Consider the following 13,695-nt stretch of genomic DNA (forward strand, 5'->3'; position numbering starts at 1 on the left):
TTAAACCAAAGCTGTTATTCGTTGGTTGTAGCAGTGGTCCATTTTACCTGACTGTGAACACTGACAACACAAACTGGGTTGAGCAAAATGTTTGACTTAAAAAGTAATGTTCTTGGTTGTTTACATGTAAATTTCAGCACACCATGAAGCAAAAATTAAATTATCTGTGTATTGTGTCATGGATTAAGACATGTTATTAAGTTTGAAACAGTTTACTTCTCACAAAGATGCTCTGCCTACACATTTTTATCCTTTTGACAACCTCAATTTAGTCTGGATTTTGTCCTTTTTGTCCTCTAGTCAAGTCCTCGTCGTTGACTAAGAAGAAGTTTTTGACAGCAAATTTTATGTTAACTTTGGATGTCTGTCTCAGTCATGTCTGTAGGCAGAATAGTTCCTTATATGGCTCCTGGCACCAGTTTTTTCCACCAGTGAAGTGGACTGGGATTCAGTTCAAAAGGTGCTGTCTGCAGGTATTGGTGCTGAAATGATGTTCAGCTCATTTTTTATTATATTTATAGACCTATATATGAATGAGTTAAATCCACATTGGAAATCCATTGCACCAATCCATTGCTGCATTATCAAATTCATGTCTACTGAATGTATCAGTTATCATTATATTACAGTCAACTCAGAAATAGCAGAGGCATCACTTTGCAGGTTTCTTGTTGCTGAAGCCCTACCTGGTCGGAGAGCAGGCGGCCGCTCTTGTCCCGATGCTGGGCACCCAGGGCCCACTGGCTTAGCATGTCATCAGCAGTGATCTGAACCGACTGGGCGAGCCAGCTATCGAACAAAGAGTTGTCCAGTGGGAAGGACTTTGACAAACCTGAGGGAAGGGGAAGGGACATAAGGAGGGAGAGAGGAGGATGAAGGGAGGAAGAGATGGATGATATCAAGGCAGAGACAGTAAGCAGAGGTGGCAAAGTGGGGGACAAGAATAAGGGCAAGAACGGAGAGAAAGAAGAAAAAATAGACAGGTGAGGAGTGCAGCACATTTTCATAAATAAAATAAAAATACAGAATACACTGTACTAAAGGCGTCAGTCGATTTAAAGATCTCTCAACTGAAGTCAAGAAGTAAAAGGCATAAATCGAGCCGGAGCACCAAGGCTTTCCACTGCAATGCAAGACTTTTGTGCCAAACCTTAAATCCCACAGTTCTGTTAAATACAGGGTTAGCTTCAACTCGCTTAGTCGGTCCACTAAAAAATGACACGATTCAAACAGTAATGTTTGAGCTTGGATTTTCTTTTCTTTAAAAACTGGCAAAGAACAAGGTGTTTTTTTTTTCAAGAACACATTATCATTTTTAAATGTTAAAGACAAGCCGATACAATATAATGCAAAGGTGACTGGTGGACAAAACCTGCTAAAAAAGGATACATATGATGACATGAATGCATAGAAAGTAAAGATAGCATAATGCATCCTACCTAAACAGTACAGAGCTGTTTGAAATCACATCTTCCAGTTTTGTACCATGAAGCAATATAACAGGTTTCCGTAATGTGAGTTGGTGAAACACAATATTTAAAGGCAAGTGGTGGCTGCATATGCAGCCTTGTTTCTTTAAGTTAATTATACCAACATCTTTCATTCAAAATGAATAGAATCAAAAATGCAATGCAACATCTCCAAATTGATGTTAATCTCTCACACAGCACCTCTAACACAACACCCAACTTGACACAGTGAAATTCACAGTATGTAGCGATAAGCTTCAAATCTAAACATGCTGTTTCTGTCGCTTCATCAATAATGAACATATAAACCTATTCTTTACAGCAGAAATCCTGTTTCCTGTCCCCTTCCCCACACTCTGGGGTGTGTGTGTATATAATTAGGAGATTTACATGGCTCCTTTTCTATCATTGTGGGCTGTGAAAGTGCTGTCAAAGCACTGCGTGTCTGTCTGCAGCATTTTAGCTTTTCTTACTTTGACGCACGCACGCGCGCACACAGACACACACAATGCAGAGAGACTTAAGGAGAACAGAGAATGGGGGGTGGGATCCATTAGCTCATGTACTTCTTCTCTCCTGTTTCCACAGAAGAGGGTGCCCACATTTTGGCTTGCCAGTCTTTCACTCCTCACATATTTACATCCTCTCAAATCAGAATCCAGAATCTTTTTCTGAAACTCTGTCAAAGTCATTTATGTTTAGCTTTTTGACAATTTTAAGTACTAAAGGTTATAAATAACTTAAAAATTAAGAACCAAAACTCAAGTTTTGCCAAATTACATGTTTGTCCAGAATCCGAAATGGAGTGCACTAACTGTTGCTCTAAGCTAGCTGGCAACAGACACAACGACTGTGTCTGTGGGAGTGTGTGTGTGTGTGTGTGTGTTCAACTCTGACTGAACAGAGAACTCAACAGTATTTTCATTATTTCCCTACAGTCTATTCTATAGTTTCAATTATGAAACAGATCCATGTAAAAGTAATGAAATTTAGTATTCTTACTTAACCAAAAACAACCATCCACCTCTGCACGAGAACACTATCATATCCACTTTGGGGATCAGCTGCCTCTTAAAGAGATATTGTTGACAAAAACCTGCACACAGACACATTATGAAAAATACAGACAAGTGTATGCAGATGGTTCTGGTCTAAGCTTCTTTATCTCATTTCTTTCCCCTACTGTCTTTCCAGGCTCCCTGTAAATCTTCAGTTCCTATAATGATCTGCCAAGCAGGACGGCAGGAGGTGCTGTTAGGGTGGCTTTAACACAAGCTATCTTCCACACTCACACACAGCCGGCCGTTTCCATGACGCAGCATGTCTCTGCAGGAGCCGAGAGAGCTCTGAGGGAGAGAATAGGTGACGGGGGTGTGGGGGAGGGCAGTGAGGAAGTGTGAGGAAGACCGAGGAGAGAGTAGTGGAGTGAGGAAGGACAAAGGGAGACCTAAAACATGCCACTCTTTAGTCTGTAGCTATTTTTAAATTATATCACTTCTTGTACATCCAGAAAATATAGAGACAAGAATAAGAGTCTAAAGCAATGCTAGCAGCTCTGTGTGGCTGTACTGACACACAGCAGTGCTTTGAGCTAAGTGCTAACACCAGCATGCTAACACACTGACAATGCTAACATGCTAGTGTTTAGCACAATCTTAGTTTACTATGTTAGCATGCTACATTTGTAGTAGTACAGCAGAGGCTGATGGGAATGTCATTAGTTTTGCAGGTAACTGGTCATCACCAGTGTTGGGAGTAACACGTTACAAAATTAACACAATTACAGTAATGTATCGCTTTTTGCTGTAACGCAGTAATGTAACACATTTCTAAAAAAAACTGTAATATTATAGCCGTTACAATCTCAGTAATGTGCGTTACAACGCACTTTAACCCGAAATTAAGAGTTTTGTTTTTTTAATGATTAACCCACACAGAGAAACATTTCAGCACTGGAAAAACAATCAGATTGTAGGCATGGTGCAAACTACTACTACTTAACAAGATGGTAGATCACCTGATGGATCATGCGTAAATTATTTTGTTTTGTTTTTGTGCTTTAACAAATTACTTTCATGATTAGAGAGGCTACTGTCAGTTCTGCTGTGTCGGGAGATTGAAATTATCAATGACGATATGCTGCTGTACCTCATGCGTAATTGTGCACAGCGTCTTTCTCAATGGGGAGACAATTCACCCCCCCCACCACCCACCCAGCTATCAATCAAAAGGTTAGTTTTTATGACAAAACCCACCCAATCTGCAGATATAACTCTGCACATCACTAGAACCCACCAATGCAGTCACATCTTCACATTAGAATAATGCGCCCATTAAATTGTAGTGAAAGTAACTCAAAATTAGTGTAAAGCATCTATAATGTATTACATTTTGGAAGTAACTTGTCCAACACTGGTCATAAACCAAAGGATAAGACATGAAAAATTTTACCTCTTGGCGATTGACTGAAGTCATAGTATCACCAAAGTTGCTTAAATTCATCATGAAGGGAACATGAATATGTGTACCAAATTTCATGGTAATCCATCATATAGTATGACATCTTACTTAAAACTATAAATGTCACCCCGACAGTGGTGCTAGAGGAAAAGACAGAGGTTCACCGAAGTCAGTAGGATTCATCTTCTGATCACAAATGTCTACAAAATTTCATGCCACACTCCACCTTGTAGTTGATATAGATATAGATTTCCTCTAGGCCAACATGGTGGATTGACCGACAGACCACCATTACTAGAGTCACTAGCGTGGATAAATAACCTATTTTTCATCATCTCATGTCAAATACCATCCTGGTGTCAGTGGGTGCCACGGTAGCACAACGGGTGGGTTTTTTTATTATTTTATCATGTGTAGCAAACACCTTTCCCCCACATTTAACATGGTAAAACTGCTTAAAACTGTCACTTTACCACAAATGTTTTTTTTTTTTTCTATGCCTCCCAGTTAAAATTGAAGAAAGTCTTTTATAAAATGGTATGTAGTACTGTATGAAATTTGTCTTAGTATACGACTGTTTGGTTTTGTTATATCTCTATAGTCTTTCTGTAGATCTACTTTTTGTGGTAGTCTTATATGTGTCAGTTATGTAAGGGAAGGGTTCTGTAAGCGAAAGTTATGACTATGACTATTTTAGCTTTCTTTCCTTCATAAATTTGCTGAAGAAACAAAATAAAATTTATTTCCAGAGGAAGCCCCCTGGAAGTGGAGCTGTGTCTTTTAAACCAGATGACGACACTGACTCCTCCTGCTTCTTCAGCTACGGCTAACATGCTGAATTAATGGAATACTGTAGGCTAATGCTAATATATCAAAAGGTCCTGCTGCCATTAAAGCCATCTAAAGCCCTTGTTCAAGGCTTTGTTGCATGACAACAACAGTTTGGGGAAAAGCCGCCCTTCATGCCAGTGTACACTTGTCTCACGGTAACAAAAAGCCCAGGGATGTTGTTACAGAGCAGCTGATACTGTAGCAGTGAGCAACGATTTGCTAGCCAGCGCTACTAAGGCAGTGCAGGGTAAGGAATGCACTAGCAGCAGGACAGGGCCAAGACCAGGCCTGTGCATGAGAGAGAGAGAGAGAGAGATTGTGTGTTGCTAGGTCTAAAGCCCTCACTACAGTCTGATGATTGTTCTCGGGTGCAAGCCGACTGCCTGGGAACTCCATCAGAAAGACAGAGATAGAAGCAGAGAAAAGTAAAGGTGCAGGAGGAGCAACAGAACGATCAAAAGACCCATCAGAGCGATGAAGGAGAAACAAGAAGTGCAGCAGGCGGAAAAAGAGCGAACTAAATACCTGAATAAAGGAGGGCAATCACAGAATAGAACACAATAATGGCAACCAGAATAAAAAGCTCAGCATGAATCAACAGAAATAAACCTGTCAAGAGTTTTTCTCTACAACAAAAAGGGACATTTTACATTTTTGTCTTTTACCATATTATATCAAAATTATCTCACACCATGCTAATTTGTAATTTTGACAACTTGAATGAAATAAAAACTGATTACAACTTAATGCTAAAAGGAACAGTCCATCGTAATTTGCCTTTAAAAGAGTTAAAAGGCATACAGCTATTACGATGCGACCTGGAATTTATGAGCCTGTAGTTTTTTCATTCAGAGTGAAAAAGCAAAGGTGTCTTTCTAGAGATGCTATCCTGCACTGAAATTCAACAATAATACAGAGAAAATGTCATCATGCAAGACACAAAGATACACATTTTCTCAGTAACAACACCAGAATGCACTGCAGCCAAGACTTGCTTTGACTGAGGGGCATTTTTCTCACTTGTTACCACTGGTTTTTACTGTCACCATCAGGAACAAACGTTTAGGAGAGGGACAAGACTATGATACAATTTACCTATAAGATGAATGTAATCTAGGGGTGGCAACACGTGTCCCTGAGCACGACACCCCTAGTTGTTTCAGAGGCGTGCAACCTCTGACATATACAGCGCTTAGGATAAAAGTGTCAGCTAAATAAGTAAATGTAAATTTAATGTAATGGAATCTTACTGAAAAATTAACACTGTAAGAAGAAATCAAGACTGGCAAAAAAAGGATAATTATTATGTAGCCTTGTCTTAGTTGGGTTGTATTCTGGGACTTTTTTAATCTTTGGAAAACTCCCTCCTGAGCAGCAAAACATTCTACAACTTAATTCACAGGTTCACTACTAATCCTCATGACGAGTAAACTGAAATTGATTTGTAAAATCAGTGGCGTCATTAAATGTTTGTCTCTTTTAGAGAGAAGTACATTGTGTTGCTACTGCCCTCCAAGTGTTTTGGGCGGTCAGGCTGCAGTGTGGTTCAACACACCCCGGTGGACAGTTCAGGTCCTAATATTTCACCTCTGATCCCAGCATTGAGCTGCTCAGTTGGGGCAGGTCACTTTGGAAAGCCTGGGGTTTTACACTGGCCTGTATGTGGACATTCACGTTTGTGTAAGGTTGTGCGGTTGAAAGACATGAGATCTGTTTGATTTGAAAGTTTCAGGCCTGTTCCACCTCTGATCTCTGGTCAGAAATTAGCTCTATTGTACCTGCAACCACACCCAACAGTGATGTCATGGGGCCCTGAAGTACACCTGTACATCTTAGCTTAGTTTTTATCCGATTGTGTTTTCATGTTGTTCTGATTTGTCTTTTCGAAAACTTAAACCTGCAGTGTGCTACAAAGCCAGCACCTGAATTATGACTCATTGTCATTGTCACTCATTGCCAAATTTACTTTGCAGGCGATTTGTTTACTTCTTTCATAGGTTAATTTCAACCATAATGTGATTGCTGATGCATAAAGTTGCTGGAATGTCCTTGACTTTCACATTTCCTGTTCCGTTTCAATTTCGTTAAGGTGATCCACTGAAATCAGTTACTGTACTGAATAAACTTTGATCCGGTATTGGGACCCAGCACTTTCAGAAATATTAATTTATATACTGGTTAGGGTTAGGGGAGAGGCAGTAAGTCACCTCATCATCTATAAAACTCCCTACAGTTTGCCAGTTAATTCTTAGTGGATGTTTTTCAGTATATGTAAATTTGTCTAGCAACACTCAAAGATGCAGATTAGATTGAAATTTTTCAACTGTAATTTGTTATGGATCTCAGTTTTAAGGATGAAACTCCTCAGTGCCTATGAGAGTGACACCAGGAAGATTTCAAAACAATCTCCCTTTTCTAAACAGGGAAGATAGGAGACATTACATCTGAGAAGGAGTCCTGAGTACATATCTGTCTTCTTGATCCCAGAACACTAAGAGGAAGACAAAGCCCTGGGAGTCAGGACCAGATCCGATAGAGAACAGATGGCCTGACACACAAACGCACACACTGAGACTGTGAGATATGAACACATACGGCATGCAAAAACAAACACACAGATGACACACTGCGACAGGAACTATATAACTATATACACACATATTATATATATATCACTGGCAAAGGAAAGCATACATTCACACACACAAATGCAGACAAATGATACAGTTGGACACGACAAAAGAACACCACAGACGCAATAGGGCTTGTCATGGACACACAATGCAAGTGATGATTTTCAAGCATTTATTCAACAGAGTTGTAGTACTTTTACCTAATCAGTCAGATGGAAAGACTGAGACAGAGGAATAGAGGAAGAAGGATAAACAGAAATAGGGAGTGTTATAACACAGATCCAGAGAGAGAGAGAGAGAGAGAGAGAAAGAGAAAGATTCCGAGTGAAAAACAGGAAAACTGAAAGAGATAAATAGAAGGGAAGAGGGAGATAATATCAGAACAGGAAGCAAGTGAGGCAGAGCCAAACTAGTCTCCTGTCCTGTTATCGTCTCTCTGTTTATTGATCATATTCACTTCAACAGGAAAATACTGTTGGCTGTGCGACGTTCAGCTCAAGTTAAATAAGGAAATGAGAGACAATCCTGCGTCATTGCTATCAGTCACCGTGTGTGGGGGTGAAAAGCTCGAAACAGCTCTGCCAGATTGTATCTTGATTGTACAGCAAAATATAAACACATATGAGGATGGAGATTCTATATACTGCATTTCGACCTGATCAGATGTTTAATGACTGATATACTGACTGATATGTTATTATAAATATTCAAAATTTTCAATGTTTACTATTGTTATTCCCAAGAAATCCACCTTAAAGTTAAAGGAATCCAGTATTTCCTTGAAAATATTATTCCTGTCAAGGTGAAATACCTTCTAAGCCTCATTCAGATCATCACAGTGCTCAGAAACTCTCCATTAAACCCATTATAATGACATTTTTCAAATTGTGGCGGCTGTGGCTCAAGAGGTAGACCGGGTTGCCCGATAATCAGAAGATCCTCCAGGCAGCATGTCGAAGTGTCCTTGGGCAACATATTGAACCTCGAATTGCCCCCGATTGCTGTACCATCGGTGTATGAATGTGTGTGAATGTTAGTTTCTGTTTGAGCACAGTGTATTAATGTGTGTGAATGGGTAAATGCGATGTAATGTAAAAAGTGCTTCGAGTGGTCGCAAAGACTAAATAAGATGCTATACAAATACAGAGCATTTACATTCTTTTTAACAGAAAATTCAAATTTCAGGGGATTATTTTTGTAGTTTTCATCCTGTTGGCAATGGAAACATTTTACTATTTAAACTGAGAATACACTGACCAGAACCATTAAGGGAAGTAACACGAGTGGTCAGACAGTTTGTGGACATATTACCACATTGTAAACACTGATTTGGTGATTAGTCACAAGACATCTAGGTTAAAACTGGGCTAAAATAGACTTAATAGTAAAATGTGGGCACAATAAGGATTTAACAACTTAATAGGGAGCTCTACAATATGAAGGTGAAGTTTTTTGTGAATACTTTTTAAACCATTATCCAGAGACTAACATCAGCGAAGTGGAGTACCAAACCACAGCACTTGCAAACAAGCTGGACAGCCAACGCACACTGAATCACTTCAAAACATTAAGCAAACACTGGTCAGGTGAAAAAAATAACTAGGATCAGAGCCAATGTAATTTCAAACTCTGCGTCTGTACAGAACTATGAATAACGATGGGTTTACCTGGTACACGTGTGGCAGTGGAGAGGGTAGTTTCCACAGCTAGAGACTGCACATTGGAGCAACCATTTTTCCCCCTTAACACACAGACTAACTTTTATTTCCAAACGTAATGCTGTGGATGTAAAGCTGCACACTCCTCCACACTTTTCTCAAATGTGAGTGATCAAGACCAAGTGATTATCAAGACCAGTAAGCTTTAGTTCAGTTTCACACTTCATATAAGTGGCAAATCTGCCAATATACAGGTAATTCCAGTAATGTACACAACACTACTTCACATTCATGCAGGAGATACAAACTAACAAACCTTCTACTTACAACTCTGTTTCTCAAAACTCTGCAGCTGACACACAAAGCTGAAACGCCTAGAAGTGGAAACTGAATCTTTTCAGACTTGTGGATAGATTTTATGCTAACAATAGAGTGAGGTTAACCTTGGCTGTATATAATTCCCTCCAAAATGCCCTAATCCTACAAAGGCAGAGCCCATTTCGTTATCGACAGAGCAGCTCCAGGTTTCATCCTTTGATGGCAGCATGAAGTCTTTGTTGGGTGGTTTTTGCAGCTTTGAGCAACATTCTGTCATGTTCGTTTTCTGAGATCACAGGAAGGGACTCCTCACATTTTACATGTTGCTTTAGTGCTACTGTCAGTTTGCCAAGATGTCCTGTTTATGTATTTTCAATGCATTTCATGTGTCTATGTTGACACGTCTGTCACAATTCTCCATCATTTATAGTTGGAAAAAGTTGTAATTTTCTATTTACACTGTCATTTAGCTGACCTCTCTTTGGAGAAGGTGAGGGTTTGAGTGAACAGAGAAGTTATCTTTTGACGATCTATAAATTAGTAAGTTAGTATAAATATTATCCATCATGTAGGTGAGCTACTTTTACACACACAAAGGAGGATACAAGATATTAGCGAGCACAGTCATGAGAGTGCATTTTCATTTAGATATTCTCAGATATTAATCATGAACAGTAATTGTCTGTGCAGCCCACAGCTTTGTAGAGAATGTCATTGCAGGGATATTCATAACTTATTAGATCTAGTTACATATAAACAAGCATTATGCAAGACCACAAATCCACCCACTTGATGCCCCACATATGGACGCTATTCACAGCAGAGGAGCTTGTTTTTAGAGTAAGCCTGAAAATATGGAGTACTTTGTTTTCCATTTAATTTGCCCACATAAACATACAGTATAGTGTGCTTCTTACCCTTTATTATTTGCATGTTAATTATTCATTGTCTTACACAATAACTTAAATTATCTTGATAGTTTTTTTATCGTAAAACTTCCTCTTAAACTAAAGGTTTATAACATGCTATAATGTGGTTGTAAGCATTTAATACATTTATCAACAACAATAACTCCTATGTATAAACACAACCCAGTGTGTGTGTATACATATATTTTTCAGTTGTAATTTGTGTAAGCTATAATTGTTGACAAACACGGTATATTAATTAACATTTAAAAATTTCCTTAGAACTGCGTACAACTATATTATTGTTACAAACTGTTAAGAATTTATTAAATGTTTTAAATTGCTGCTTATAAATGCTAAGTAGGTGTTTCATCAAATGTCAATTATTGTCCCAACAAAGATACTTTTCAGATGCTATTTTACAGGAGAAAACCCCACTGAAGCACACAATTCACAAAAACTATAACCTGATAGAGAGGAAACACTGTGTTTGATCCTGGTTCTGCCAAAGCCGATAGCACCGGCTCTCATCAAACTCTCACAGCTCTACTGTCCAATGACATAGCTGCACGTGAATAAATAAACTCAGGATGTTTTCACAATGTCAGGAAATATGACTTTACGGCTGCTGCTGTCACATCTGAGGGTGCACCCTTTCAAAACAGGCCTATCTACCTCAATGAAACAGATGGACATGAACAGAAGGGTAGACATTCAATTTAAAAACTGAAACTCCCATGTTTCTTAATAGAGGGGCTTTGCTATCTGCACCCATGATTTAACACATCAGTCAACACATTGCTACCCTCGCTAACATGAACCTGGATTACTTCCTGAGAAACTTTCAGCTCTCAGGCACAAAAAATTGTTACTCATAGACATGTCACTTCTGCTCAGTGGGAAAAAATATATATATAAAAAATAAACCTCTCTCACAGTAGAGCGTCTTTTCAACTTCTATGAGAATGCCTGTGCATTTAAATATTAATTTGCACCCCTGTAGTCAGACAGGTGGCTTCCCTCGGGGTGACAACTTAAAAGCTACAGATTCAATCACCAGAGCCGCCAGTGTGTGTCCATCAACAGTCTATCTTGTGTCCTCGAGCGAGAAACTGAGCCTTTCCCTCCTCGTTCAGTCGCTGTGGATACGAGTGTCAGCTAAATGCCTGTAAATTGTCACTGGTATGAACAAATATCTACATACACATAATCTGCTCAATGCTCAATTTCCATTTCATATCCGTCTTCTGAGCATCATATGTAGCTGTAATGATGGGTAGTAGGGAATGGATCACCATCTAACAGGGCAGACAACCATTAGCGTCTATCCTCATCTCAATAATGATGAAGATTGGCAGTGACAGGCCTCTCACTACTCGCTCATTAATGACAAGGATTAATGCTGACAGAGCTTCTCTCTCTCTCTTTTCAGTTTTACCATAATTTCTACGCCTACATTTTCTAAATCTTACTCCCAAATTTCACTTCTTTTACCCATTTAAAAGTTTGGTATATGGGTCAAACTCTAACCATCAACTCTAACCACTCCAACCACCATCCCAAATTTCACTAACCAATAGCACCACTGCTAGAGGGACGTTTTGATCAGGCAGTATCGTGCTTTTATATTCCCCATTGTAACTGTTACATTCTTTCATTCACTTTGTGATATCAGTGAATGTCTTGTTGGGTCCGCCTGTCTTTCACTCACTGTGATAGAGAACAAGAGTCAGGGTGAGCAGAAGTGTTCCAGTAGAAACGGCTTTGCAAGATATGTGTTACTGAAAATGAGAAGATAACTCAGCCTTTTTTTTTTTTTTAACCTGCTTCATATTGTCTTCGCTCTCAACCATCTCCACCAGCAACAGAAACACTAAAGCACTCAGTACCCATGAACCTTATTGTTGAAACACTTTCAAAACCATATTATTATTTTCATTTTAGATCGTTCTATTACTTTTTCAGTCAAATAATTATTAAGTCTATACAATGCCACCAATGCCACCAACATGACATCTTTAAAATCCCCAAAGGGATTCAGTTTACATTTAAATAAAACAGAAAAAACCCTGCACTCTTCATATTGGGCAAGTGTCACTTTTTACTGGATAAATACCTTTAAAACAATAAATTGATTGGTAATTTGCTGATCATTTATTCAATTGCTCATCCATGTGCCATTTTTGGTTTGACAAAACCTTGGGAAATAATGCTTGCCTGGGCCTTTCAATCCACCCACTCCACCGAGCTGAATGATTCTCTCCGGCATCACAACGTGAAACAGCGGTTTCTCTGTTAAAAAGCATTGATCCAATGAGCGCTGCAGTGGGAATAATGGCGTTGTGAAGCTGTTGTTAAGCGTCGTCAAGCTTTGCACTGAAACCAAGGGGGTGTAAGAGATACCGCTATAAACAAGATAGACAGTGCTATTGAGGCTGTTCTAGAAAAATTAGGAGTAAGTAGTTTACTTTTACTTCGCTCCACTCTTAAAACCCTGTAAAAACCAGTATGTTGGCATGGCTACGCAACAATGTCGACTTAAAATAACCCTATTCAGGCAGATACGATGGTCTCTATTGATTGGTTAGGGAAGTGTTAAAGTGTTTTCTGGGGGGAGTTTGTTTGTTTACACCCATGATTCACCACGATACAAGTTTAAACTTGCAAAAGAATGTGGTCTGCATTTACAGCAATGTGACTATAAGAGATGGTGTATCATTTCCATAGCAGTCACTCTTTATTTCAGTGTCTCTGTCTCTGTTCTGTAGCTAATCCCCATGCTGCCTTCATGTGAACGGGACAATTCCAACAACATCGAGTTTACTGTGTCAATCAGAAAAAAATGGATGCTCTCTCTTAGGTCTGAAGTTCAATAATCATCTTTAATAATTCTATGAATAAAAGGAAATATGAAATCTCAAAACATGGGACCAGGTTTAATGTGACTGGAATAGCACAAAACAATATAAGCCAAACGCCATCAAATTACTTCTGACCTTTTCTATGTCAAAAGGTAGGTTGCATTAACTTGAAAATATAGGCCTATATATGCATTATGAATGTAAAGAAATATTTATTAGTAGACTAATTAGTAATACAACTATTAGTTCATTAGACATCCAGTGCGATGACGTGGCCCAGGCTACTTTCTGCACCTCCAGTTGGAGCAGCGCATGGGTCAAATATGCCCAGCCTAACCCGGTTCTCTGGGAGAAGACGAGGCTCTTCTTGCTTTTCCAACAACATATCTCGTTGAGCAGGGATTTTGCCAGGTCCTCCAATCCAAGTAGCTACCACAATCGCTTGGACTTTATGGCCTCAGGTGCACTACGGCTGAAACTAACTTCTGTGCTACCCGCAGTGAAGGAACATATATTAAATAATGAAGTAGTAAGAATAAAAGTAGTAAGAATAAAGT

At 39.1% G+C, this 13,695-nt stretch overlaps 1 protein-coding gene across 2 annotated transcripts in view; it reads right to left on the minus strand.

Annotated features, from left to right (window-relative positions):
* The window catches only part of jade2 (jade family PHD finger 2), a 192,873-nt gene that overhangs the window by 9,476 nt on the left and 169,702 nt on the right, over positions 1–13,695 (minus strand). For both annotated transcript variants that reach the window (XM_038707524.1, XM_038707523.1), the window contains one exon: positions 687–832. In XM_038707524.1, coding sequence (XP_038563452.1) covers positions 687–832 — 146 coding nt within the window. The remainder of the gene's footprint in view (positions 1–686; positions 833–13,695) is intronic.

Source organism: Micropterus salmoides, unplaced genomic scaffold (genome assembly GCF_014851395.1).
Source record: "Micropterus salmoides isolate LMB-PRFRI ecotype aquatic unplaced genomic scaffold, ASM1485139v1 Ms_hic_scaffold_9, whole genome shotgun sequence".
In the NCBI taxonomy this organism is placed as follows: Eukaryota; Metazoa; Chordata; class Actinopteri; order Centrarchiformes; family Centrarchidae; genus Micropterus; species Micropterus salmoides.